At 34.1% G+C, this 25,717-nt stretch overlaps 2 protein-coding genes across 6 annotated transcripts in view; one reads left to right on the top strand and one right to left on the bottom strand.

Annotated features, from left to right (window-relative positions):
- LOC124531643 overlaps positions 1-15,368 on the top strand; it is a 70,797-nt gene extending 55,429 nt beyond the window's left edge. For 2 of the 5 annotated variants that reach the window (XM_047106111.1, XM_047106112.1), the window contains exons 2-6: positions 7,704-7,832; positions 8,151-8,849; positions 10,486-10,584; positions 11,358-11,723; positions 13,820-15,368. In XM_047106111.1, coding sequence (XP_046962067.1) covers positions 7,704-7,832; positions 8,151-8,849; positions 10,486-10,584; positions 11,358-11,723; positions 13,820-14,077 — 1,551 coding nt within the window. In that variant the 3' untranslated portion in view covers positions 14,078-15,368. Of the gene's footprint in view, positions 1-7,703; positions 7,833-8,150; positions 8,850-10,485; positions 10,585-11,357; positions 11,891-12,291; positions 13,519-13,819 lie in introns of those variants that run through there. The other 3 variants (XR_006966597.1, XR_006966598.1, XM_047106113.1) reach the window with 3 other exon arrangements.
- Positions 15,369-15,478: 110 nt separating this feature from the next.
- On the bottom strand, positions 15,479-25,508 carry LOC124531778. Its single transcript, XM_047106304.1, has 16 exons — positions 25,302-25,508; positions 25,096-25,223; positions 24,952-25,000; positions 24,709-24,823; positions 24,437-24,517; positions 23,734-23,953; positions 23,094-23,135; positions 22,280-22,337; positions 22,095-22,191; positions 20,584-20,715; positions 19,239-19,406; positions 18,563-18,829; positions 17,986-18,061; positions 17,413-17,671; positions 16,323-16,477; positions 15,479-15,617 (listed from the first exon to the last, which is right to left on the bottom strand). Exons 1-16 carry the CDS (start codon positions 25,430-25,432, stop codon positions 15,511-15,513), a joined length of 2,085 nt encoding a protein of 694 aa, XP_046962260.1. The 5' UTR covers positions 25,433-25,508; the 3' UTR covers positions 15,479-15,510.
- Between the last annotated feature and the right edge of the window lie 209 nt (positions 25,509-25,717).

Genomic DNA, 25,717 nt, shown 5'->3' with positions numbered 1-25,717 from the left:
CAACTCTATGATTTGAATTGTGTTTCTTAAAAAAAATAAAAATGTATAACAAGGTATATCAAAACACTTTACTTGTCAAAACATATGTAGAGTAAATGATTGGTTGTCAAATTAAGTATTTTTACACTGACGCCGGTGGTAAATGGCGTATAACGGTTATGTTTGATTGGTTCATGCAAGATACATTTTTGAGTGGCGTGACCCGCAAATTATAGATTACGGAATAGGATTCACGCCTCGAAATTATGCTCAGTATTCTTGGCATTGCGTTACGTGTAAATGCGTATTTAGGTTTGTTAATTGTGCAAAGCAAGAAGAATTTTGTACAAATATTTAAACGTAACGCTATAATTTTAATGAATGGAATATTTCAATATGAGCTTCTTTTATGAATTTTAATTAATATACAAAATATTAATACATCGCTTGGAATATATCCTAGGTTATTTGTTCGAATAGTGTCCAAAAAATTAACGACAATATTTCGGTCTTAACCGTTTTTTACGTAGATACTAGGTCGTGTCAAAAATCATATAATTGAATTTATTTATATTTATATTAATGTCCCCTAAGAACTTTTAATACGTAACACAAAATGCTAATTAGTTTTGTTAAATTAATTTTTTTTTCATATTTTCCACTTTACAGACGATTGGATCTCTATGCGAAACTTATTAGATATTTTATTTAGCACAACTATAAAAAAAAATTTTCTTTTTTTTTTAATTATTGAGGTCAACTCTATCTATCTACTCTGAATCATATACGAAGTATGAATTCATTATTTCGATGAAAAATTCAATAAAATATAAAAAAAAAATAATAATTGAGAGAATTTTGTATATTTTTAATTGTTGAATAATTTTGTAGTAAAGTACTTTAATTTGAATAAAGGGAATTTAATATTTACGCTCTAATGATGTTTCCACGAGCGAAAGTTTCAGAGAGAGTTAAAGGACCGCAATTTATCAATGAACAAACAAACAGTGAAGCAACGGATACAATACTTTCATCAAATACTTTGTTATTTTTCGTTTTCAGTACTAATTAGTGACTTTCGACAGCGATAGATACATTGACGTTTACGAAAATTAACGCTTTAATCAAACTTTCGGAACGAATTCCTCTTATATTAATTGCGTTTTCGTATCTTATGAATCGTTTATGGTTATTTTGTAGATTTGTCTGAAGTAGTATCGGCTTAATATCAACGTGTTTATTGATTTAAAAGCGTCATGTCTAATGATATGCCTTAAAGATGGACATAACGGACACGATACGATGTCATTATAGTTGTAAAAACACTAATGTCGCGAAAGTCTTGCGTAATTGTTTCCACACTGGAGGTCGTTTACGTGCAAAGAGTGTTTTTTACAAACTTTTATTGAATATTACCTGTTAAATTAAGTTTTTATTAAATTTTATTGAATAGTTTTTTTTTGTTAATCGTTTCTAATATATTTTTTTACAAATACTCTAAAATATTAGACTGTGCTTAATACGGATCAAATTTATACTCTAAAACGTAAGAATTAATTACATCAAATGTTAGAATTACAACGAAAAATATGACCTCTCTGTGGTTAAATCAGACGTCAATGGAGGTTGTGGTTAAGAATAATGATTTATTCATATAATATCAGTTTCTTGATATTATTTCTTGAACGAGACCGATGCTAATTCATCGTAAAGTTATTTTATTATCATTTATAGTCTTATTTCTAACAATATCGTAATATTATGTCTCTCAGTGAGCGTAAAAGAAAGTCAAACATGGTAATATTGTCTTTTGCTTTGTTTTTATCATTTCTATCGCTTTTCCTTTTAAAATACTAGTAAAATTTATAGGTTATTTATAGCCTATAAGATATTAAGACTGTAGGTTAAGAAGTTTGTTCTCTAAGGTAAAGATTTCAGCATTTTGTATCTGTAATATTTGAATAAAATTTAACTATTGATTATTTTTTACGAAATATTTAGAAATTCCTGTTAGAAAGGCCGAGCAACTTGCGAAGTAATTGTGTGAAACGGTCCTAAAAATAATAACGAACTAACCCGCTTAAATATATTATTTAAAACGACCGCAATAATTACCGCTAATATATAATACTTGCATTAGCATTTCAAACAATGCGTAGCGAGACATGACTTTTGTATACTCATCTTGCTCATATATCCCACTGATAAGCGATCATTGTTAAGTCTTCGCATTTACGAGACCTCGTTGGAACTGAATAGCTTTTTATTTATACACATATTCAATGCCGTGAAACAATATTATTGTAATGATTTAAACGAATTTATACTGTAATATCAAGGTTTCCATTCTTACGTTAAGTATTGTTGTATTCATCTGCGTGTGTGTGTGTGTGTGTTTTTAAATAGAAATTCCTAAACAATCGGCTCTTAAATCGTAATTAGTCGTCTCTACCCATAGATGATCTCGGGTTATGAGAGTAAAGGAATAGGTAAAGAACTTGTGCTTGCGCACATAATTGTGCCCTGTTCCATGTTCTGTGTTGTAAGCTAGGAATACGCTACAAAAATAGAAACATGTGTTATATATACAACTCTTTTTACACTGGATTTTTAAAAGAAGTGTCTTTCAAATATGCCTCGCTGTAATACCATCAGCAGCAATAATATAGAATTTTAAAATATGGTTGCGTAAATTTTTGAGATACCAGTAACATGGAAATAAAAAAATATGTTGAATATATTTAAAAAGAATGCCCATATAACGTGCATCAATATGAACGCGAACGCAGGTGAAGCGACTTGGAATTGTATGTAAATACGGGTGAATAAATTATTAATGGCATATAAGTGTATATTATATGATGCTTGTTCTACGACCTACTTGTGACTATGCAAATAACTACCATGGTAAAGTTACAGTGACTGCTCCGTCTAATTGTTAGGGACGCCTTTAATTATAAAGCACGGTTGTAAATATGTAGAGTATTGTTGAGTGTGTTATTACTTTTAGTCTTAAGTAGGTATATTTATCTTGACTGACTGCTTATACTTGATACAGAAACGACCTTATCTAGATAATGTTTCATCATGATTTTATTTATTATATTCTTTTAGTATAATAAAAATAATCATTTATTAGCAAGACTTACTAAAAAATTATTTTCAAGTAGACTATTCTGTATCGATCACCGTATCAAAGTACCTAGAAATGTTTCTAAGAAACAGCCAGAAACTTCGTAGTTACTCTTTTTCTAATCAAATATCGAACACCTAAGTAAACTTGTAAAGAATAATATTTTAATTGGTATAGTTTTTTGGAAGCAAAAACTTCAATAGGCACAATTTGAAAATGATTGTTGAGAAAATAAATTATTCGCTCGAACTTAAACTTTTTAATCAAATTGTAATCAAAATTAAATGATCTCTGTTTTCGCCTTCGTTTCCTTATCAAAAACCTCTTCATTATTTTTATTAAACTACGTCATTTGAACTTGTTAAATGCAGGAAGCAACTGCGAAGCAAAACTAGTTAGTAATAATAATTAACATTTGATTTCAATATTATTTGTACAAAAAAGTTACGTATGCAGCGATATTTTTGTAATTTTTTGTGCCATCCAAAGTGTTAAATATCATATTATGAAATGTAATCTTGTGTGAAAATATAATATTTCTATATTTTTTCTTGTTCTTGTATGTTTGGTATCGTTTATCTTTGTTCATATCCTATTGTAATACAGTATATCTGATACAGGTCGTCTTGAGATAGATCACCTCGTCCTCAATAACACAATATCTAGATTTTGTTTTCCAGCAAAAAATGACTTTATTTCATATCTGATTTAGAATGAATTGCATAATAATATGTTAACAGGATATTCGGCGATAGGAATCTTTTAAATTTATTATTTAAATACTTGTTTTTAAAATGCTGGTCAAAGTCAGACCTGGTCGTCTAGTGCATCATAGACTACCACCGACCAGTGACTATTCAGATGAGTCAAACTGACTTTGAACAGTGTTCTTTGAAACCATGAGTTAGTCTATGATAAAATGTTTAGTTTTTTTAAGTTACTCATACTTTTGTCAATGACGTTATAGATAATAACGAAATAGTGTTATGTCAAAATAGTAAAGTTCAATACAACAAAATTGTTTTTATTTTTATGTTTTGTTGTTAAATTTGTATTTTTTGTGTGCCTGCATATTTTTATTACCAGGTAGCATCACAACTTGAATTTAATTTTTTTTTATCGATATTTACTATTAATATGCAGACCTTACTATATACCATGCTTCTCCACTTTGGGTCACTTGGGTTTTATTTTAGTATGTTAAACTTGTTATGTGAATTGAATGACATAAACTGAACAAAAATTTAGTTCTGTTAAATATAAGTTTACGGAGTTCTGTGGTAAATTCAGACTACCAAATATTTTAGCAAAATTCGTCGTAGGTATGTCCAAAGTCCAATTTAGTCTAATGAATTCGTTATTGGCGAATGTGAAACAAATTTCGTTCTGTCTGCAATGTATAGGAGTATCATCTGTGATGTAAACTTTGCAGAAAGCTACTTGCTGGTATCGCGTGTGGACGAAATGCGTTAATTTTTTTGGATGTGCCAAGGACCCATAGCACTATCAGGGTAATATTACTTTTTAAATATGTTTGGTTGTACTTCTCATCACTCATCACAAATGCCTGTCATAACCCCTATCTTACCTAACTAATTCAATTGAGAACAACACATACCAAGGGAACTTCCCTTTATGTATATTCAAACATGATCTAAACAGTTTAGTCAATATTGTGCGTGACGTGCGGAAAAGACAGATAGATCTATATATCAAACATATCTCAATAATATATTATAGCTCACGATTACATATTTGCAGATTATTTCATGTTATAAACACATTAAGTCTCGCTATTTAAAAGCGGTTACGTCGTAGTGAAAATAAACAATCGACTGGCGGCAGTTCCGTTTGTATGCGAATGGTGCTCGGTTTAATGTCGAATCGCATTAGTAAATTATTATAATAACACAGTGGCTGGGACCGTGTGGCGCAATAGAAAGTGAAACTACAAAATAGTTACGATTGACAAACAACGCATCAAATGAATGTGACAGTTGTGTACAATTCGTATTCATTCGAAGGTAATCAGCGGCAGTTGAATTCAAATAAAACGTCACGGAGCCCGAAACAGTAACTCAACATCACACGTTGAGACAAATTATTATCAATAGCGGAATAAATGTCTCAACTAATCTTATAAATCAAAAATTACTCATCGAATATATATTTCTTAGATAGCACATAAGATATACCGCTTGCGTATTTCAAAACAAGAAAAAATCGTTATCAGTGAAAATTTGAACAGTGTTTATCACATAAAATGACAGAGCTAATGTTATCAGCACTTACTGACATCGACAGTTGTAAGCTGCGCTATCAGAAGATATCGGTTCTACGTTTATTTATAGCGGAATATTGTTTGGAGATAACGCTACCGCTGCACTTAAACTATTTCTTTATGATTCTTTTGCTAATAGGTAAAAAGCAACAAAGTTGGAAGACCATATTAAGTTTGAAAGCATTGCTGCGTTACTTATCATATCAAACTATTTAATTAAATCATGTCTTTTGATAGGTTTGTAGACGGCTTTAATATGTAGATTATATTCCTTTGGTGTCTAGCTGCATAGCTCAAAGTAAACTTTGCTGTTCAGGGGCGACAGCGCCAGCGTCTTGGGAATAAACCCTCAAGTCTAAGAATCAATATAAATCATTTTTATTTTATTTTATTTTTCTCTTAATCTTGCTGATCCAAACCTTCACATGTATAATACATGTGAAGGATTGCATGGATAGATCGGAGATAAAATTAAGTCAAATTTGGAACAAAAATAGATATGGAATATTACATTTTTTTTTATAAAGTAAAAATCTTAATTGTTGAACACGCTTATATAAAAAAGCTTGTTGTTCTTCGTTTACGCATAGAGCGTTCACGCATCAGTTAAACGTTTGATTACAAACTGTGTATAGTTGTTGTTGGTACTTGGTTTCTTCTAATATTAAAGTGCGAATGTCGGATCAAATACAAAAAAACTTTACCGCGTATTTCGAATAATTTGCCGGGCATATAAGCGAGCGTATTTTTTTTTTTTCTAAAAAAATAATATATTACTTCCGTTACTTAAAACATGTTATTTTCAAAACATGCATAACTTCTTATAAACATCTGACGTTACCTCTGATAACCTCGTTTCTATTTGCTCTAGATCTCGTCTAAAGTGTGAGCGATGATACAGCTTCAAGTACCTTTGTTATCAAAGAAACAAGAGCTCATATAAAAATAAATATCTTATTTTACAACCGCAGAACGCTTCAAATTTCCAATAAATAGAATTATCGATATAAATACATACATATAATTGACTATTGTCCATTAAATGTCAATAGTAAAACCTCACTGGTTTATAATTCTACATAATACAAAACAAAATCTTAACATGTATGGCAGAGTCTTTTTAGTTGTAAAAAAATCAATCATTCAATTAATCGCCAAAGCGTCAACTAGTTTGGGAAAAAGAGATGTTACATCGCTTCTGCTTGTAGTTACACTGGAATCCGCCCAGACGAGCTTGCAAAAAGACTTACTACCAAGTAAAAGAGTTTTTTTTTCCTATTAATATTTGTGTTTACTAACCTAATCGAAATCGTTTGAATATAATCATTGAAAATCAAATTAAATTAATTATATATAAATATATTATAAAAATTAATTAAACATCATAACACAAACAGCAATTACACTTTAAAATTAAAAATATATGTTTGTTCATTTATATTCTCAGCTCAAATCCCTAATTAAAGTAACTTAGTAACCAATCCATGTTAATTCCACGTTTAATTCATAAGTTCTCAATTCAAATTCAATTCACAGGCTTATTATTACCTAACAATGTGTTTAATTCATGGTATGCGAATACGTGTCGTAGCCCTTGATTCCTTTTTGAACAAATCCAACGTAATCACTGATTTGTAATCACGAGTGACAGTCACTTAATGGAGAATCGTGAATAGCTACTGCAATGTACGCGTACGGATACTTAAACACAACTTGATTGTGCCTATTTGATTCAAGTAATCGTATATTTGGTGCAATGATGTTGTAGTAAACAGATATGTTATTAACGCGCAAAAAGTGAAGACTAGAAAACGTCCTAATTCTGACGTTTGCCTTTAGTTGTTTTACGTAGTAATACGTTATAATACATCATAATTACGTAGTAATACGTTTTGCGTAATTAAAACATCTAGTTATTCCTTTTACTTAATGTTTTTATGAATCTATCCTTTTTACTTTTAACGAAATGTAAAAATAAACTAAAATAAACGGTCCCCGGCGCGGCACACTTTTTTCTGTTGTTTAGTATGGATATAACATATCTTTTTATTAGAATATCATTGATTTGGTGAGACAATTAAACCGCACTCGGTTTAATTGTCTCACCAAATCAATGATAATGTTCTCACTAGAACGTCGTAATTTATTTATGTAGAAGTCATCATGCTAAACGCCGAATTTTCATTGACTAGGTACATATGTTGTTCTAGAAGTCGTATTAATATTTATTATTTTTTATCTAGTTTTAGTTAATTTGACTAAAGATTTTCGATCTCGTTCGGACATCAACTTATGTTTATTTTGTTTTAGACGGGCGGTGCAGACAGCGCCAGCGGAGGCTCTGGTGGCTCGGGCATGGAGTGCCTGCAGTTGCGCTCGCCTCCTGGACCCTTCCATTACCTCATCTCGGAGCAGGCTAAGTCTCTCGTAGCTCTTCAGGTAATTGAGCAAAAATTTAACTTTTGCATGTTTCAAGTATATATTTTCTTATATAAATTAAAATGGATGTATGTTAGTTCTCTGCAAGTTCCTCAAATAATTATCCAATTGTTACACTGGCAAATTGTAATGTGAATGAAGGCGAAAAAAAATGTAATTGTTCGTTTGTTTTTTATAAATAGTTATCTACGTTTTATGAAGAACATTACTATTCTATCCGTGTTACACCGAGTCGGCGAGATAGTTTTTAGTAATATTAATTATTGACACAAAATTAAAAAAGTTTTTTTTTTCTTAATTTAGAACGCTAAATTCCAGGAACTCCAGAATGAGGTCGGGGCATTACTCGAATTTCGCGATCTCGTCATCGAGACCTTCCCGAACTTGCGCTCTAAGATGGCGCCATCGACACCGGCGAGCGGTACACGCAGGGATTGGGAACCCGGAGTGCGTGTGCGACGTAAGCTCGCCGGAGGCAGTGGAGACACAGCGAGGACAAAACCCCAGCCATCAGTTCAAGATTCTGGTTTCAGTACAGAAACGTCTTGTGGCAAAGACGCCCACTCCTCGGCCTCTGCATCCGCTTCTGCCTCTCGCTCTCGCCCACTTGAAGATGAACTGTGGGCACTTCTCGATGTCATACAGCGAAAAGGTGTACGATTACGGGACGAAGCTGAGTTATTACGAGGTGAACTCGACGAAAGACCTTCGGAAACAGCAGAGGAATCCTTTGCACGAGCGTTGTCCACTGGATGTGGGGACTGCACGGACTTGGTTCGGTTACGAACAGAGAGAGACGCATTACTCGCGCATGCAGCTCAATTGGAAGCGGCAGCGGCTGCCAGCCCACCAGCTGCCGCCACCACGCCCCTCGGACGACTGGACAATGCCCTGGACACGCCATCTCGACCGCCGCGCGTTCCGACACCGGACTCGAAGAAGTTCGCTGCGATTCTCCTCGAGAGTAATCCCGTCGAACTTCAACGACAACTACTCATATCCACCGTTCAGAATCAGGTTCGTATTACATTATTTCCTTATAACTGTGTGTTTAACGATCGGCAAAATATATTTTTGAACATATTTTTTCTCATCTATAATCATTATCTTATTTTTTTTATTCCTTTAGTTGCATAAAACATAAAAGAGACAAATTATATAAGACATAACCATTTATTACTTCTGCAAGTCACCGTTACCATATAATAATGAATTATTAGCTTATTTTTAAAGTTCTATACGATTGCCAATGATGAGTCATGTCTCTTCTACATAGGATACACATTGCACAATTTACTGGTTTCTTTCTCAACTTTCTCTCCTTGATCCGCAATAGATTCGTCAACTATCAAATATGGACAAAATGAAAGATTTTTACGATGACAAACATTTATCTTTCATATCTTAATCATAATTATTACTAAATCTCTTTGATAAACAAACAATATTTAAAAATAATAAAAAACAATAAAAAAACCAAATATTTCTACATTGCCCTTGTAATGCTAGGTGAATTACATTGCGGAACAAATGAGGTAAAACTGTAAGTACAATTTGTCAGCGATTAAACAGATTGGTGCACTTACGAAAGCTCTGCTAACTAGCTGACGTAACGTAAATTTCGGCAGAATTACGAGGAACGGTAAAACTAATGAAGTGTGGCCGAATCATTCGACAATCGCTATAAATTAACCACTCACTAAATAGATCTCTCGTTTCATCAAATACGTCTTTAACTACAATAAGACCAAATTTTTTTTATCGAGAAAAGGAATGGGAAGAACATCATTGAGCTATTTAAAAAAATATTGTAATAAAAAATATGAAATAAATATTGGTAAATTAATAAATAATAATAATTGAGTAATGAGTCTCGCCATATTGATGTTCTTATATTTAACATTCTTCCTAATGCAATTAGCAGAACCATGATGAAAGTTAATGTGGCAAAAAGAGTTGCCAGATCTCATAAGTAATGAAACATTAGCGTAAAAACGGAGTTCACGTTCGTCATCCGTTTGTATGAGTTTAGAAATAAATTTCATAACCTCAAGGTTTTCTCTAGCGATGCCCTTTGAATTTCTAATGCGTTTTGCATAATTCATGCATCTTCATTATCGAGAGGTCATATGGATTGTAAAATAATAAAATCATGTTGAAATTTGTGTTAATTATAATTGACATTATATTTTATGGACTACTAAAGATACAACAACAGTAAAAGCGTAAAACAACAGTGTAAAAAAGTTTGATTATAGAATTGTCCACATTCATTCAAAATTGAAATTAAATATATTTGGACTTCATAACTATTGGTATTGGTTTATAATATTTTACTAGGAATAACAAATTACAAAGTAAACTTTACTTTTTATAATTTATCTCGTTGGCCAGCGTGAAATCCCTGAGTTTGAATTCCGTATCGGACCAATTGAGTTATTGGTTTTTTCTATCCAATCGAAATGCTCGGTAATGGCCTGAAGTAAAAATTTATAACGTAATGTTTAAATTTCCTTGCCGAGTAAAGCACGTAAATAGTAAATTTGCCTACACGCTTGTAGGTACTCTTATTACTATAGACTGTCCCGCATTAATGTCCAATACATACATATACATACAAATTTATTTAATTTCGTTTTTTTTTAATTTTCAGGTGATCAGCTCTAAACTAAGGCGTGAGGCGGCGCACCGCACAGTACTGTTAGAGAAGCTGGAGCGAGCGCAGGACCAGAACGAAGACCTCAAGTTCAGAGTAAGCGACGTTAGAGTACTTTACATAATACGAATAAGTACATACTTATTGTTATCACAAATAATACGGAATCTCGCAACGCATATCTTCGTATTTCTGCCTTTTTATTTATGTTGCCACTATTTAGAAAATAATCGTTGAAAACAAAACAGCTCCAATAGATATTAATTTGTTATTACTTTGGTATAGGTACATTACGCTAAAGCATACAAAATTGTAGTGAACAAATGTTTTCACTTTTTCTGTTATTTGGTTTTGAAAAGAGAAATTATTCCATTCTTCTTTAACTAATAGTTTCAGATTTAGTTTAACAATTGACTATTTATAAATACCAAACGATGCCGATTGGACGATAGAAATTTATAGTTCTTAACAAAATGACGTTTTAAGAGATCACATCCTTCACCTCGACAAAATAATACGTCGTTAAGTCAATTAAATTTATGGCACTAATTATATTATTATTTTTATTTTCCTCGACGTTTATCGCGTTGTGATTCTTTATTATATTTTTTTGATGTCTCAGTCTTTTTGTAATTATCGGTATAGCTGCACGTGTATCAGCCACATATTCGATGTTTGTTACTATAATAAAGAGTAGATGTCAATTCCATAGAACAGCGTAGATCCTTAAGCTGTTGAGTTTTGTTCAAATGTTACTTAATTACTTATTTTTATATGTATTAAAAAGTAAAATGACAAGAACAATCATAAAACTGTAAAATATAACGAGGGCGTAATATCTAACGATGGTATAATTCTTCACTCGACAGCTAGAGGAAAAGAGCATAGAGCTGGAGGGAGCGCGCGCGCGCGTTCGCCAGCTCGAAGGCAAACAGAGCCGCTCGCACAGCAGCATGCGCGAGATGGAGCCGCTGGCGCTGCCGCTGGCGCCGGGCGCGCCCGAGTCGCCGCGGCAGGCCGACACGCCGCGCGCGCGGCCGTCGCGCATCCCGCGCCACACGCACACGGCGCACAAGGCGGCCGCGCCGCGCCCGCCGCCGCGCCCGCCGTCGGCGCACTCGGCGCACTCGGGCCGCTCGGCGCGCTCGGCCGCGTCCACGCGCTCGGGCGGCGCGGCGCGCAAGGACGCCAAGTGCGCCGTGCCCGTGCGCCGCTCGCCCTCGCACGACAGCAAGGTGCGCACGTCGCGCTCCTTCTGGAACGCCTGGTTCTCCTTCAAGGACTCGTAGGCGTCCGACACCGTGTGACAGTGCACCCGATCAGTGACTCACCCGCTAATAACTGTTCTGTGATCGTTCGGTCCCGGGGGCGGCGCGCTCTAGTTCATGCCATTATGTCGATCGTAAGTTTTGGTTTCGTTTCGTTTGGTTCTCGTCGCCGACTATGGTTTATCACGGTCCGGTCGCGCCTCGAGCGGTAGGACTCGGACCGAATGGTAGAGTAAACGGAGCATGTCACTAACCGATCTCCCACTAACTACACAGTTAACCGCCATGTTCCATGTAATTAATAAACGCTTTGAGAATTATCTTCTTTCAGTCAGCTTCGAGGTGACCGATAATATTTAAAAAAATCAATCTATCAAAATTAAATTATTATTATTTTAGTCTTAGTTTCTTTATCGAAATTATTATTTTAAGTAGAAAAATACAGAAAACATTGAAGCACATAAAATGTAAGAGGTGTTATGTAAAAGTTGATGTCTGGGGGAGACTTAATTTATCACAAAACTTTTGTTTTCAGTTCCATCCCCTGTGCAACAACTTTATGTGGTATGGGTCTGTTTTGTAATTTTTGTTTTCCTGTAGATTAGTTGCGTGTTGCTCACCGTACTTTGGTTGTGTTTGGTTTATTAATCCACCATGTTACTTTGTTCACTACTTTATCACTAAATTGTTGAAAACCATCTCACTAAAATGAATTATTCGAGACTGTGTGACAAAATTTAATTATTTTAATGATAATTAACCAATCCCAAAACAATTGTTTTTATATTTTCTGTTTTTTTTAGTATTATAACCTTAAATTTTGTCAAATTTTGTGAGGACGCCATGCTTTTTCTGTTAAACTATCCTTGATTGAACAATAGCCATATAGAAAAAGCATGCACACATTACATTTTATGGTTTAACATTTATGTAGTTAGTTAATTTATTTATGTTTTAACTATGATTTATTATTATATTATTTTAAAAGTAATTGACATAGTGGCATAACGGTATTAATTGGCTAGTCACTAAGCGAAATATCACTTCTTCGCTCTTTCCACTTGGCTCAAATTGCACTGTTGACGCAAATCGACATCCACAATACAGGGCAACACTTGACGGCACCGTTTACACAAAAAATACTTAATTTTGCAAAAAAGAAAACAAGTATCTAACAGACTGTATGTGTTCAACCTCATTGAATAATATTCAACTAGACTTATTGTAATTTGTAAGCACATTTGTATTATATAATGCAGGGAATAAATATCACCTGATCTTATTTTAAAATAATTTATTTGTGTAAAAAATCTGACAAGTCTGCACTGGATATACAGGCCACGGTACGAGACAATATTGTCACGCTATTGTCACTTCACCGCGTTGAATTTGAATGATTTTTTTATCAAATGGTATTAATACTAAAAGCTTTAAAATTGTACGCGGTTTCAAAACGAACGTTATGTAATATAGGATTAAATAATAAAATTAATAACTAACTTTACTTTTAACAAAATCACAACTTTTATTTTTCATTCAAAAAATTAATACTACCCTCTAAGAAAAATCTTTAACTCACGAATTCATTCATAATTACCTCTAACAGCATTTCAAGGTGAATGGAACCCTCGGGTCTAAACTAATATTAATACAATTTATTCGAAAAAAATTAAAAGTAAATTGCTAGCAGGTGGTATTGCTCTTGGTGGTAGGGCTTTGTGCAAGCCCGTCTGGGTAGGTACCACCCACTCATCAGTTATTCTACCGCCAAATAACAGTACTTAGTATTGTTTTGTTCCGGTTTGAAGGGTGAGTGAGCCAGTGCAACTACAGGCACAAGGGACATAACATCTTAGTTCCCAAGGTTGGTGGCACATTGACGATGTAAGGAATAGTTAATATTTCTTACAGCGTCATTGTCTATGGGTTATGGTGACCACTTACCATCACGTGGCCCATATGCTCGTCTGCCAACCTATACCATAAAATAAATAAAAAAATAAATAGCAGCTAGCTAGCTAGCTAGCGGCGACCGAGTAGAGTGACCGCTCCGATGTGTGCAGAAGGCGTGCGAGGCGTCGCTGTGCGCGGCGCGCGCCGTGTCGCTGGCGGCCGAGTACGTGGCGCGCGCCGAGCGCCTGGCGCCGCTGTTCCCGCGCATGCGCCCGCTGCCCGCCGACCTCGCCTACGAGTCGCCGCGCAACCTGGCGCTGGAGCTGCGCGACTCGCTGCGCTACGACGAGCTGTGGGCCGGCCGCCCGCAGCGCTACTTCGAGAGCGTGCACGCCCGCGACGACTTCGACGACGACTCGCTCGCCTAGTACCTCCCCCCCCTACCCCCTCGTCCCCCGGCCGGGTGCCGCTGTGCGCTGTCTCCGAAACTCTTAGTGCATGTTTTAAATTTACGTGACAGGAAACTCGATTCCCTTCGTCCCTGTGTTTACGAAAGGCCTTGTATAAATTTCGTCTCCGGTAATATCTGTGATAATTTCACATCTTGAATTGTTGTTGAGTTCATTATGTTCATTTCTCGTTTCGAATTTTTATTTCTCGATTTAAATTCATCGTCACGCTTAGAGTAATGAATATAGATTCCTATTGTACAGGCTCTAGAAATTATTTATGAATTAGGTGTGAATACGAATTATTAAAAAAAATATATAATTACCGATAAATTAATAATTTTTATCATTTAATTCTTTTGAATAAATATGCGGATTATTATTATTCGTTTAATCTATCCACGTATCTATTTAATATAATTTCAAATCTTACCATATTATAAACTTGTAACTAAAATTTACACTCCTAAATTTCTATAGTTGTATTTTTATGTGCCGTTGTATAAGTTATGTAAAAAATGGTAGCTGTTTTAAATTGTCATTCCTAGGCCGATGGCTCGACTGTAACTATGTGTGAGAGCATGAACGACTGTAGTAAGGCTGTGAAACGTGGCGTGTGGCTGGAATTGTTTTGCTAATGTGAAATCTATAATTATTTGGCATTTGATGAATAAAATAGAAAAAATGTATTTCTGCGGCAGTCAGACCTTGTGTTCGACGCATGTAGCGTTGTGAGCTTCGTCCAAACGTCCAATGTCGTACGTCCGTTGCGATATCGCAGTGACTGCCTTTGCGTTGTAAGTTAAAGGTTAGTTGGTTTATAGGTTGTTTACATGCAGAGATGGATTACAAATAGTAGGAGACTGATTTTGTATAAAGACATAGTGATATGTTTTATGTATTAAGAAACTCCGTTTAGTCTAAATGTTTCATACTATTAATATAACTTACCTATTAAATAATGTTATTGCCCGCTGCGAAATAACTTTAGCGCTTAGTATGTAATATTCCAATTCTACGATGTACTACGGTTATTTTAAATAATTTAAGTTAGATTAAATTTTAAAATGTATAATGTAAATTAAATGTGTAATGTACAGCTTCCATTCACGCTCTTAGAAATTGTAAATTATTAAGCCACAGCCCTACTTTAAAGATACTCATAGAATATCTAGTTGACTTGAATCTAGTTGATGACCTGTGTAAAGTTGTACAGAAATCATATCAATATATACAAATTACTCAAATAAATTGTTCATATCAATTTAAACTTTTTCTTTATTTATTTATTAATACTATCAATTAACTTATCAATAAAGGAAATTATCAACATGTAGTATTTCAAATTTTAAACAAATATATTAAAGAGAAAATGTTATAAGTGTATATAATAATACACATTTTCGTAATGACTAATCTTGGTTCCTGCTGGAAATAATCTTGATTCCCAGAGCAATATCTTTAATTTCATATGTGTTAGAATCTTTTACAATGCAAATAAATCCGTGTTGTTTCAACTCTGGAAAACAAATAAACGTCATTAAAGGACTACATTTGAACATCAAACTGTACAAAGTAATTAAAAAAGTATAACTCAAGGCACAATAATAAACATTAATAATTGAGCTCGTATACTTAATTGAAATGAAAATATTTGAATAACTCTTGTATTAACCAATAGGCTATTTGACAATGCGAAAAATAAATTGTGAATTATTGTAATCAGTGTATATTATGAGTTTAAAAATGGTTATTTACTAACGAAACTTGAAAATAATACTTAATTTATTCAAAAATCAATAAATAAATATGCATTTTTTCAAACGTTTGTCACGTGACACAACACGCTCCTGATTGGCCGGACTTATGATGAAGTCACTTTCTTGTAAACCTTGCATTTCTACCATATGTACCACAGATTAATTTACAGGCAAGTGACGTCACCGATCCCATTGCAGCGTATTGTCCAAGTAGCGTTTTCGCGCGTTATTCTAACATGGAATTTTAAATATGATATTTTTCTGCAAATATGTACTAGAAATAAAAAAAATAACTTTTACTGGGTTCCTTAACCCCATACAACATAATATAAAATGGATTTTAAAAACCAGTCAAATAGCCTATTCAAACAATTTAAGCCACAGATAACGGTGAGCGTTAGATCTATGCGTTAGACGTCGTATAGACGTCACTAAAGTTCATCTAAATAACCTCAATGACTCACTCAGTATAGAAGTGAAACAGCGAGCGGCGATAACTCTGCGGTGGCCCGAGATGATCGGACCTTTGGTGACGAGGTAGTGCAAGTCCAACGGTTTCACGCCTTTCTTTATACATTTGTAGATCTTGTACATCGTGCCTTGGGTTCCCCATTCTTCTCTGAAACGAAAATGAAGTATGTGAAAATTATCCTTGTCGCACATTAATGTACACCAGGCTTTATATTTTTGGAAACAATGCCTTTCCAATCTACTTTACCTTTCGATTCTGAACTAAAGGTAGTTTACAGAAACCTTATTCACGAATTCAACTTCGGTTACTCATGGGAACTAAATGCCAAATATAACATAATTTACACAACTGACACAGTACAAATCTATAATAAAAAATCAAAATGTACTTTTTTCAAATAGGATTTGACAGCACTTTTGAATCGTCATTCAACAAACTATATTGAGTGAAACCACCACCGGTTTGGAATGTAGATTCTACCGAGAAGAACCGGTAAGAAATTCAATGGTTTCTCTTGTTTAAGATGTAAAAATACAAAGTCATGTACTAACATGTATAACTATAAATACAATTATATATTTATGTAATATTTATATAGATTCAAGTTACTCAATACAGTACCCCTAGTACGAGTTTCAATACTTTTTGCGTTAATAACATATCGTCTATTCGAAAACGTTTACGAAGTATTTGAATTCGATAGTATGAGTTTGACATTACTCGTTTGCGTTATAACCATGACAGCCATCGAGCTACTCGAAAAAGACTACCACACAATTCATATTTCCATCTCACTTACACGCGCTGAAAAAAGTGAGAGAAAATATTTTGTCATTTTTATTGTATTTGACATTTCTCATAACGTTAGTAATAAAAACTCGTACTGCCGATTTTAGTTCCTCTGAGTTTACGCTTGGGGCGCTGATAGGATTTGTATGAAAAGAAAACCGAAAGTAAATTACATGAAGTTAACTATCAAACTCGTACTAGGGGTACAGTTCTGACTAAACCTTTTAAGAGTTTAGCTACTTTTTCAATCAATTTGATTGTGTTGAGTATTTTATATACGAGAAACGCCTCACCGAATGAATCTTTTCGAATCTGTCGTTTTCTCCGAATCCCCCAAGGACACTTTGGTTCTATCTAGACTTCCCAGCGGCGTTTCCGATGTTTCGCTGCCAATTTTTCTACTTCTCTGTGTCAATATAACTGGATTTATGGTTTCGACGTCTGCTAGCTTCTCTGGTTCTTGTCTATCAGCTAGACCAGCTTCAACTAACATCGCAGTTATACGTTCTGCGTCTTGTTGACGATTATGCGGTATATTTTCTTTATTTACTTCTGAAATTAATATAAGTACTTTGTTATCTAATCTGGATGAAAATTTATTGATGTTTTTAGTTGAATCGAAACGGCTATAAATATAAAAAATAAAATGAGTGAAAATCAATGTTATAATTTTTCATACGGCAAGAAAAGGGCTAAAATTGTTGAAAGAAAGTCTGAAAGTTCAATGACTGGTCACTTAAATAAAACAAATCATAAAAAAAATAACCCTGCTTATTATTTTTTAACTCCAACTGGTGGTATTTTCATTTTATTTTCATTCAAATCGAGTTTTGGGCGGCAGATTTAGAACTAATCCTGTACTGTACCTGCGTTATGTACTTCCAGTTCTGTTTGTTGGCTAAGTCTGTAGGATACGTAGCCACTATGACGTTGCCTTTTTGCCTGTTAACATAAAATAAATAAACTTCATTATCATTACATACTATAAAAAGTCGCTTACCATTTGTCTGTCCCTATGCTTAGATCCTTAGAATTACGCAACAGATTATGATGCGATTTTTTTAAAAGATAAGAGTGATTCGAGAGGCATGTTTTTAGGGATAAATAGTATACGTTTCTAATTTGATGTCGTAAATAAACACATTTTTGCGCTTACATTGCAAACTAGGCATTGTCTAATGATTGAAAATTTGAACGTTGTAATACATTATGAAGCATATTTACTATCAGCATTACACCCGTGGACAGCCGGGGCGGGTTGCTAGTATTGCATATTTATCAATAATAAATTATTAAAAGGAAATTAACTACGTAAGGATTTAACAAAGAAATGTTTTTAAGTCAAAATTGTTATATGAAAAATATTTTGCTTAAGCAATTTTCCAATTCCGTTTGGCAAATTTTTATTTTGTACATACGAGTATAGATTTATTTTAAACTTACTGAAGGGGCATTATCGCTTTTTCGTTTCTGCCCCTGTGACAATGCGAACACTCTTTGTGTTGGCAAATCCGATATATCCATTATCTCTTGGCCTGCGGGCACTTGTACTTCCTCTGGTACAATGTTCGGGTCCGTGATGTTAATTTCTTTTGTAACATCGAATTCGTGGCGTGTAGACGGTCTCTTCTCGACTGGTTCAGTTTCTTCATCGATTTTTTCAAGAATCGACCTCATGTGGGATTGCCTTGTTCTTTGAGCTACAACTTCCTGCAATAAAACATTATTTTTGATTACAATAATAATAACAGATATTTGTTTTTGTCGATTAATTATAATAAGATCCTTCAGATCTTAAATATAATTACCATTACATAGTATAAAACAAATTTGCTTTCTGTCTATCTCTATGTATGCTTAGATTTTGAAATTACATAGCGGATTTTGTTGCGTTTCTTTAATAGATAGATCGATTCAATAGGAAGGAATATATATAAAGGAATATACACGTAGAAAATAGTAGAGAAACACTGATAAATGTAGAGGTTTTAAAGTGGTGTCGTAAATAACACATTTTTAATATCAACTTTACACCCGTGCGACGCAAGGTCGGCTCTCTAGTAACTAATAAATGATGAAATACACAAGTCGACAAAATAAGCTAAAGTTCGTATCTCACCTCGATATCCCTGTCGACTGAATGTCTCTGCGCTGTTCCCAGGTTTCTCGAGAACAAGTGGGACAGCTTGTACCCAAAGTTCGAGTGCAGTGACGGTCCACAGTGAGCCGGCCTGTTTAGAAGAATGTTAGGCGTTGCGTAGATACTTATTATGTCGCTCATACCGTCCTAAGAACAATGAAATTTTATTTTATTTATTATATTCACGACATTACACTAAATGATAATATTTTAATATCCATAATACAATTAAATATCTTTTTCTAACTGATGGCAGATTGTAAGTGGAGCCAGCGGTGGATTTACCAGCAAACTTAGGCAGGCAAATATAGAGATCGATCATCTTAATAGAACTTTAACTACTGCACTGATGCCTTTATTTGTTAGTAGAGCTTGGTGGTAGGGCTTTCTGCAAGCCCGTCTGGGTAGGTACCACCCGCTCATCAGTTATTCTACCGCAAAATAACAGTACCCAGTATTGTTGTGTTCCGGTTTGAAGGGTGAGTGAGCCAGTGTAACTACAGGCACAAGGAACATAATATCTTAGTTCCCAAAGTTGGTGGCACATTGACGATGTAAGGAATAGTTAATATTTCTTACAGCGTCATTATCCATGGGTGATGGTGACCACTTACCATCAGGTGGCCCATATGGTCGTCCGCCAACCTATACAATTTAAAAAAAAAAGATCTAGCACAACGCCCTACTCATTATATATTATACCACCAAATAGAACTACAGGCATAAGGGACATAACATTTTAGTTCCCGAGATTGGTATTGCATTGGCGATACAAATAATGCGTAATACTTTAACAGCGCCTATGTCTTTGGGCAGTGTTTATCATTTGCTATTAGTGGCCCATTTGCTAGCCAGCCTACTTGTGTCATAAACATAAATATATAAATACATATATGCCGAAATAGGTCGAGTGTCTGTCGAGTGTCTGATCTCTTTACAAAAATTACTCGACATCTTACGAATTATATTTTCATCTACCCTTTACTTGTACACACACAATAACAACAAGAGCCTGTAAAATTCCCACTGCTGGGCTAAATTCCTCCTCTCCCTTGGAGGAGAAGGTTTCACCACGCTGTTCCAATGCGGTTTGGTGGAACGCACATGTGGCAGAATTTCTATGAAATTTGACACATGCAGGTTTCCTCACGATGTTTCACGATAAATTATAATCACAAATTAAGCACATGAACGTTCAGTTGTGCTTGTCTGGGTTTGAACCGGCAACCCTCGGTTAAGATGCACGCGTTCTAACCACTGAGCCATCTCGCCTCTAAAAGGCTATACAGTGCTGAATAACTACAATAAAATAATAGGTACGCACCTCACAACGCAGGTCGACATTGATATTTTCGATGCGTGATCGGACAAAATTAGAACTCAGTAAAATTTTCTTATCAACAATCAACTTATTTTTCAATTTTCGTCTTTTCATTAGCGGCTCCTCTTCCAATTCCTTAAAATACAGATAAATAATTTAATAAAAATAATTGCCTTACTATAAATTTTTAACATGCCTATACCGACAAAACCAGCATACTACCGAATGGAATTCCAGACCAGAATACTCCAACACTCACATCACTAACTACTTCAATTTGTAGAAAAGCTCGATTACTCTTAATCTTTAATGCAGTTAAATGCGTAATCATACGCCATACATGACGTATTAAATTTGATGATATAATACGATCTACCCGCAGTGGCCAAAATTAACTCCTTACGATAACTTGGTGTACTAAGAACCAACATACAATGGAGTCAACCTTTGTTTAAAGGGCCGTCTTTAACCTATTGGAGGCCCTGGACAGGATAGTGGGGGGCCCCCATTGACTATATCCCCATAACTTTGACACTATTTTGTTAGAATAGACAAAGAAACTTTCATTGTTCTTCAATTTGCGAATAAATAATGGATAAATTATAATACCTAGTTACTGATTTATTACCATCTTTGTTTGGTTATGAATGTATGTATCGATCGTGGGGCCTTGAGTGGGCACTGACCCAAAGTACCCACTAGAAAAGAGGGGTTTGTTCGTTTTACATCTAGTAGTTACGATACCAAATATACTTCTATGCGAGCTAAAGGCACGTGTATACCGTGCTGTACTAAAGGACCTGAATTCCAATTCCACTAACATTAAGAGTTTATCGTAATCGAATCGAAATATAATCGTTTCAGTTTTATATTATACAAATGTAAAGATCCAGTTGTGTTTTGGTAAAGTTGAATCGAAACCTTTATTTTAAAATGATCCAGAGTTACCACAAAGCTGACTATTTTTAATGAAGTATCTTAATGTTTGTGTTGTTCTAGGTTAAGGATTAACAAGGAAATTAATACTACTATTCTTGGCTTTAAAATTCAATTGAGTTTAGTGTCTCAACCGTACAGATCAATCTCATTCGTGTCTTCTCCATCCTACGTGACATTGGCGAAATAATTTGTGCCCTGCCGGCACAACTAAAAGCCTTTAAACTAAGAATTGAATTGAATTGAATCGATGAAGTATCATAAACTTTATAAGTTAGTAGAATTGCCCCGGCTAGCAAACTGCAATAACCGGAGATGAACAACCGACTTTTAAAAGTTTTACTCCGATCCGATAAATATCTTACTTATAAATTAGGTCTTCTAACATTAAAGCAGCAAAAATTCTTACCTTAACAAACTTCTAACAAATTATTATTGTATATACTATATACAATTTTGTTTAAATTCTAACTGCCAACGTACATTTGGTTCTACCCACTGTTCTACTGTATGTATTTCAAATAGCCGATTTCTAATCTACCCATAATATTTATTTTGGGTAAAATTAAAGTGATTACCTGCAAAACTATTTCTTCGGGTGACTTTTCCTTCACATTTTCTGTAATCTCAAGAGCTGAAGGTAGTACTGACTCGCTAAGCCGTTGTCCTATTTGGCTATTTTAAAAATACATTTATAAAAACATAAATTGTGGTCATAGAGAATAGAAATCAAAAAAGGTTATATTGTGCATTCAAAACTAACTTCTCTGTTTCAGGAGCAGGCAAGTCGGGAGGCGGGATTTCGGAAATTTCAGGTATTTCTGTGAGAGGATGTGATGGTTATTAATAAATTAGAATAATAAGTCAATAAATTTCGGATTTTATTTATTTTTATATATAAACAGCGGACTGAGAATTTGGTGAGGATGGGTGAAGAGGTGACAGGACATTATGAGGTCATTTTACAAACCACAAAATATAATTATTGTGATTATTGAAAAATACAGTAACTATGTCGAAACGCTGTTTTATTTTGCATAATACCGACGTCCACGTATACGCATACTATGTAGTCCGTCCGTAGACTAATCAATTTCTGATCAAATATCCTACCAGTGGCGTAGCGCGGTTTTTCGCTGCCCGGGGCCGACCGGAAATCTACTGCTCCCTATTTTAATTAGGTACATCTTATTTAAATATAATATTGAAGAGACTTAACGATTACAATGTTTCTAATATTATAAAAAAAAAATTGTTACTATTAATTAAAAAAAAAATAGATTTTCGTGTTTTTTTAGAGCAAAATATTTTACAAAAACGTCAATATCTAAATGTATCTCATTTTCAATTGCCAGAATAGCTAGGTTTCACTCGCGGTTTGTTTTTGGTACGTAACATATCGCGGACATGATTTAGAATATTTATGATTTTTCTTAATCATGCAATGCAATAATTTCATTTTGTTCCGTATCTGCCGCCCCCTTTCATATGGCGCCCGGGGCCATGGGCCGGGGCTCTGCCCCCACCACGCTACGCCACCGTATCCTACATATATAACCCAAGCGTTTCCAACTTACCTTTATCGAAATCAGCTCCAGGGACTAATTCTTCACCGACAGCTGTAAAAAAATTTTGTTGAAAATAGTTATAATTTTTTTTTCGAAGTTTATATATTGTTAGAAAAAAAATGTAATATATAAATTTAAATAAATATAAAATTAAAAAAATATATAAATAGTTATAATTTTTTATTTTTTCTAAGTTTATATATTGTTGGAGTCGAGATGGCCCAGTGGTTAGAACGCGTGCATCTTAACCGATGATTGCGGGTTCAAACCCAGGCAAGCACCGCTGTTTCATGTGCTTAATTTGTCTTTATAATTCATCTCGTGCTCAGCGGTGAAGGAAAACATCTCGAGGAAATCTGCATGTGACAAATTTCATAGAAATTCTGCCACATGTGTATTCCAACAACCCGCATTGGAACAGCGTGGTGGAATATGTTCCAAAAACCTTCTCCTCAAAGGGAGAGGAGGCCTTTAGCCCAGCAGTGGGAACTTACAGGCTGTTGTTGTTGTTGTTGTTGTATATATTATTAAAACGAAGCTACACGGTGCAATAAATGAATCAACCAAACAGAAATGTAACAAAACCAGGATTACATTATTCTATAAATAAGTAAGCTACCTATACCTTGTTACATTTATACACGCTTACATTTTCTAAATATAGATAGATCATGTTCAGATATCCGCTCCATCTGTGCTGACTCGTGAGGCATTCGTCTGGACTTATCGTGCGACTTGTCTGTGGACAAATCCTGGAGGTCCAGTCCGCTATGTATCGTGGCAGATGCATCCTGAACCAACATGGTCTCCACGGTCCTGTCTGCTAGCAATTCCAGCTGCTGATCAGGATGGAGCTCCCCAAATCCATCCTGGATAAATATACCGAAATTCATCATTGGGATTAATAGGGATGGGCTTAATAAAATTATTAAACTAATTATATAATTGTGAATTAATTAAAGAAATGTACCACTATTGGCAATATAATAAACTATTATTCATCCCTGCAATGCAAAGTTTTTTTATCTTTTTTTATCCTTTTATAGTAATTTAAGTCATTTTTATTTTTCATATTATTTTTTTCTACCTTTTGTTGATTGTGTCTAGTTGCGTTTACAATTTTACATCTCTTACACACTGAAGTGCTGTGTACAATTGTAATCGGAAAGCAGATTTATTGTTAAATATGTTAAGTACTATCTCATGTATCTAAATGTTTTAATCTGTTATCTGTAACTGTACCAAAGAAAATAAATAAATAAATAAATGCATCAACCTTGGGAACTAAGATATGTCCCTAGTACCTGTATTTACATCAGCGTTGGCATATTGCATAAAGTATGTTAACTTACACCTAAATGCATCCTGTTCTCTGCCAGAAGAGGTTCCTTCAAAGTAATATCTTGTACATCTGCAACTATATTACCACTGCTCTGTAAATAAAAGTTTTCTTTAACATCTTATTTGATATATTGAATAGCTTCATACTATATACTATAATAAATCTTAAATACCAATTAATCATCTATAATACTTAGATTATCAATTTCATAAGATTAATATACAAATAAGTGTTCATTCTAATTTTAATAAATAACATAATGATTTATTTTAGTTTAGTTACCCTTATCCGTTCTTCAATCTTATCATCATCTACTGGTCCCTCAAACACTAATCTTGGCAACTCTTGACGATGAGCAATCATTACTGTTTCATGGACTGTTGTTTCGTGCATTACTCTATTTAAATTCATATTTTATATGTTACTTCAAAATGTATGGTTCAAGTCAAAGAAGTGATTATGCCTTAATTATAATTATTAAAATGCAAAATTTGATAAATAATATTCATATGGAAAATTACTTACTTTTTATTAGTGCTTTTCATCACAAGTGCATTGATCATGCATAAATCACCTTTAATGAGTTAAAAATAAAAAAAAAATTAAAACGTTTTTATATGGTAAATTAAAAAATATATATTCGAAACAATTAGATAAGAATATAATTACCAACGAATACCGTAACTTTTCTTTGATATAATCGAACCAGACCACGCATCAGCTGGGAACTCAGTCGTAACGAAAATCTATTTTTTGGGCGACCAGACTCATTTTTCATAACTTCCAATAAATCGTCACTAAAATTTAAAACAGTGTAATTAACTTGATTTTCGTTTTATACTTATTTCAGATACATTATTCCCTCAATATTTTACCATATTTGGCGAATGTCTTGAGACCAAAGCTGACGATGAGTAATCGTGGCAAATCGAAGAGGCCAAGAGTCTGCCACCCAACATAAATAAAATCTTCCTCCCCTTTTCAACGATTCAACGGGGTAAAACATCTTGAGTTATATCAAGTAAATTTTATAAAACTATTCAACACAAACACAACTACGAAGTACGCACTAAATTTCTTGACTTTCCCGCCACTTATCATATTGACATAAAGATCGCATACATATTATTTATGTACATCCGATTAATTCCCGCCTTTAATCTAATTGCAGATTAATAATACCGGTAGTTTAAAATTGTGCTTTGAATAATTGTGCTATGAATACTTTTTTGTTTTCAATTTATTTATAATAAAATAATTAAATGTATTTAAAATCATTGATAATTACTAA

This window comes from Vanessa cardui, chromosome 8 (genome assembly GCF_905220365.1).
Source record: "Vanessa cardui chromosome 8, ilVanCard2.1, whole genome shotgun sequence".
Classification (NCBI taxonomy): Eukaryota; Metazoa; Arthropoda; class Insecta; order Lepidoptera; family Nymphalidae; genus Vanessa; species Vanessa cardui.
Note: the sequence above shows the minus strand (reverse complement) of the source record. Positions and strands in the feature narration are given on the sequence as shown.

Coding starts and splice junctions, on each gene's coding strand:
- LOC124531778 (XM_047106304.1), bottom strand. CDS start 25,432: ATGTTTTACCCCGTTGAATCGTTGAAAAGGGGAGGAAGATTTTATTTA. Junction 25,224..25,301: donor CAAGACATTCGCCAAATATG/GTAAAATATTGA, acceptor TTTAAATTTTAG/TGACGATTTATTGGAAGTTA. Junction 16,478..17,412: donor GATTCGAAAAGATTCATTCG/GTGAGGCGTTTC, acceptor TTTTCGTTTCAG/AGAAGAATGGGGAACCCAAG.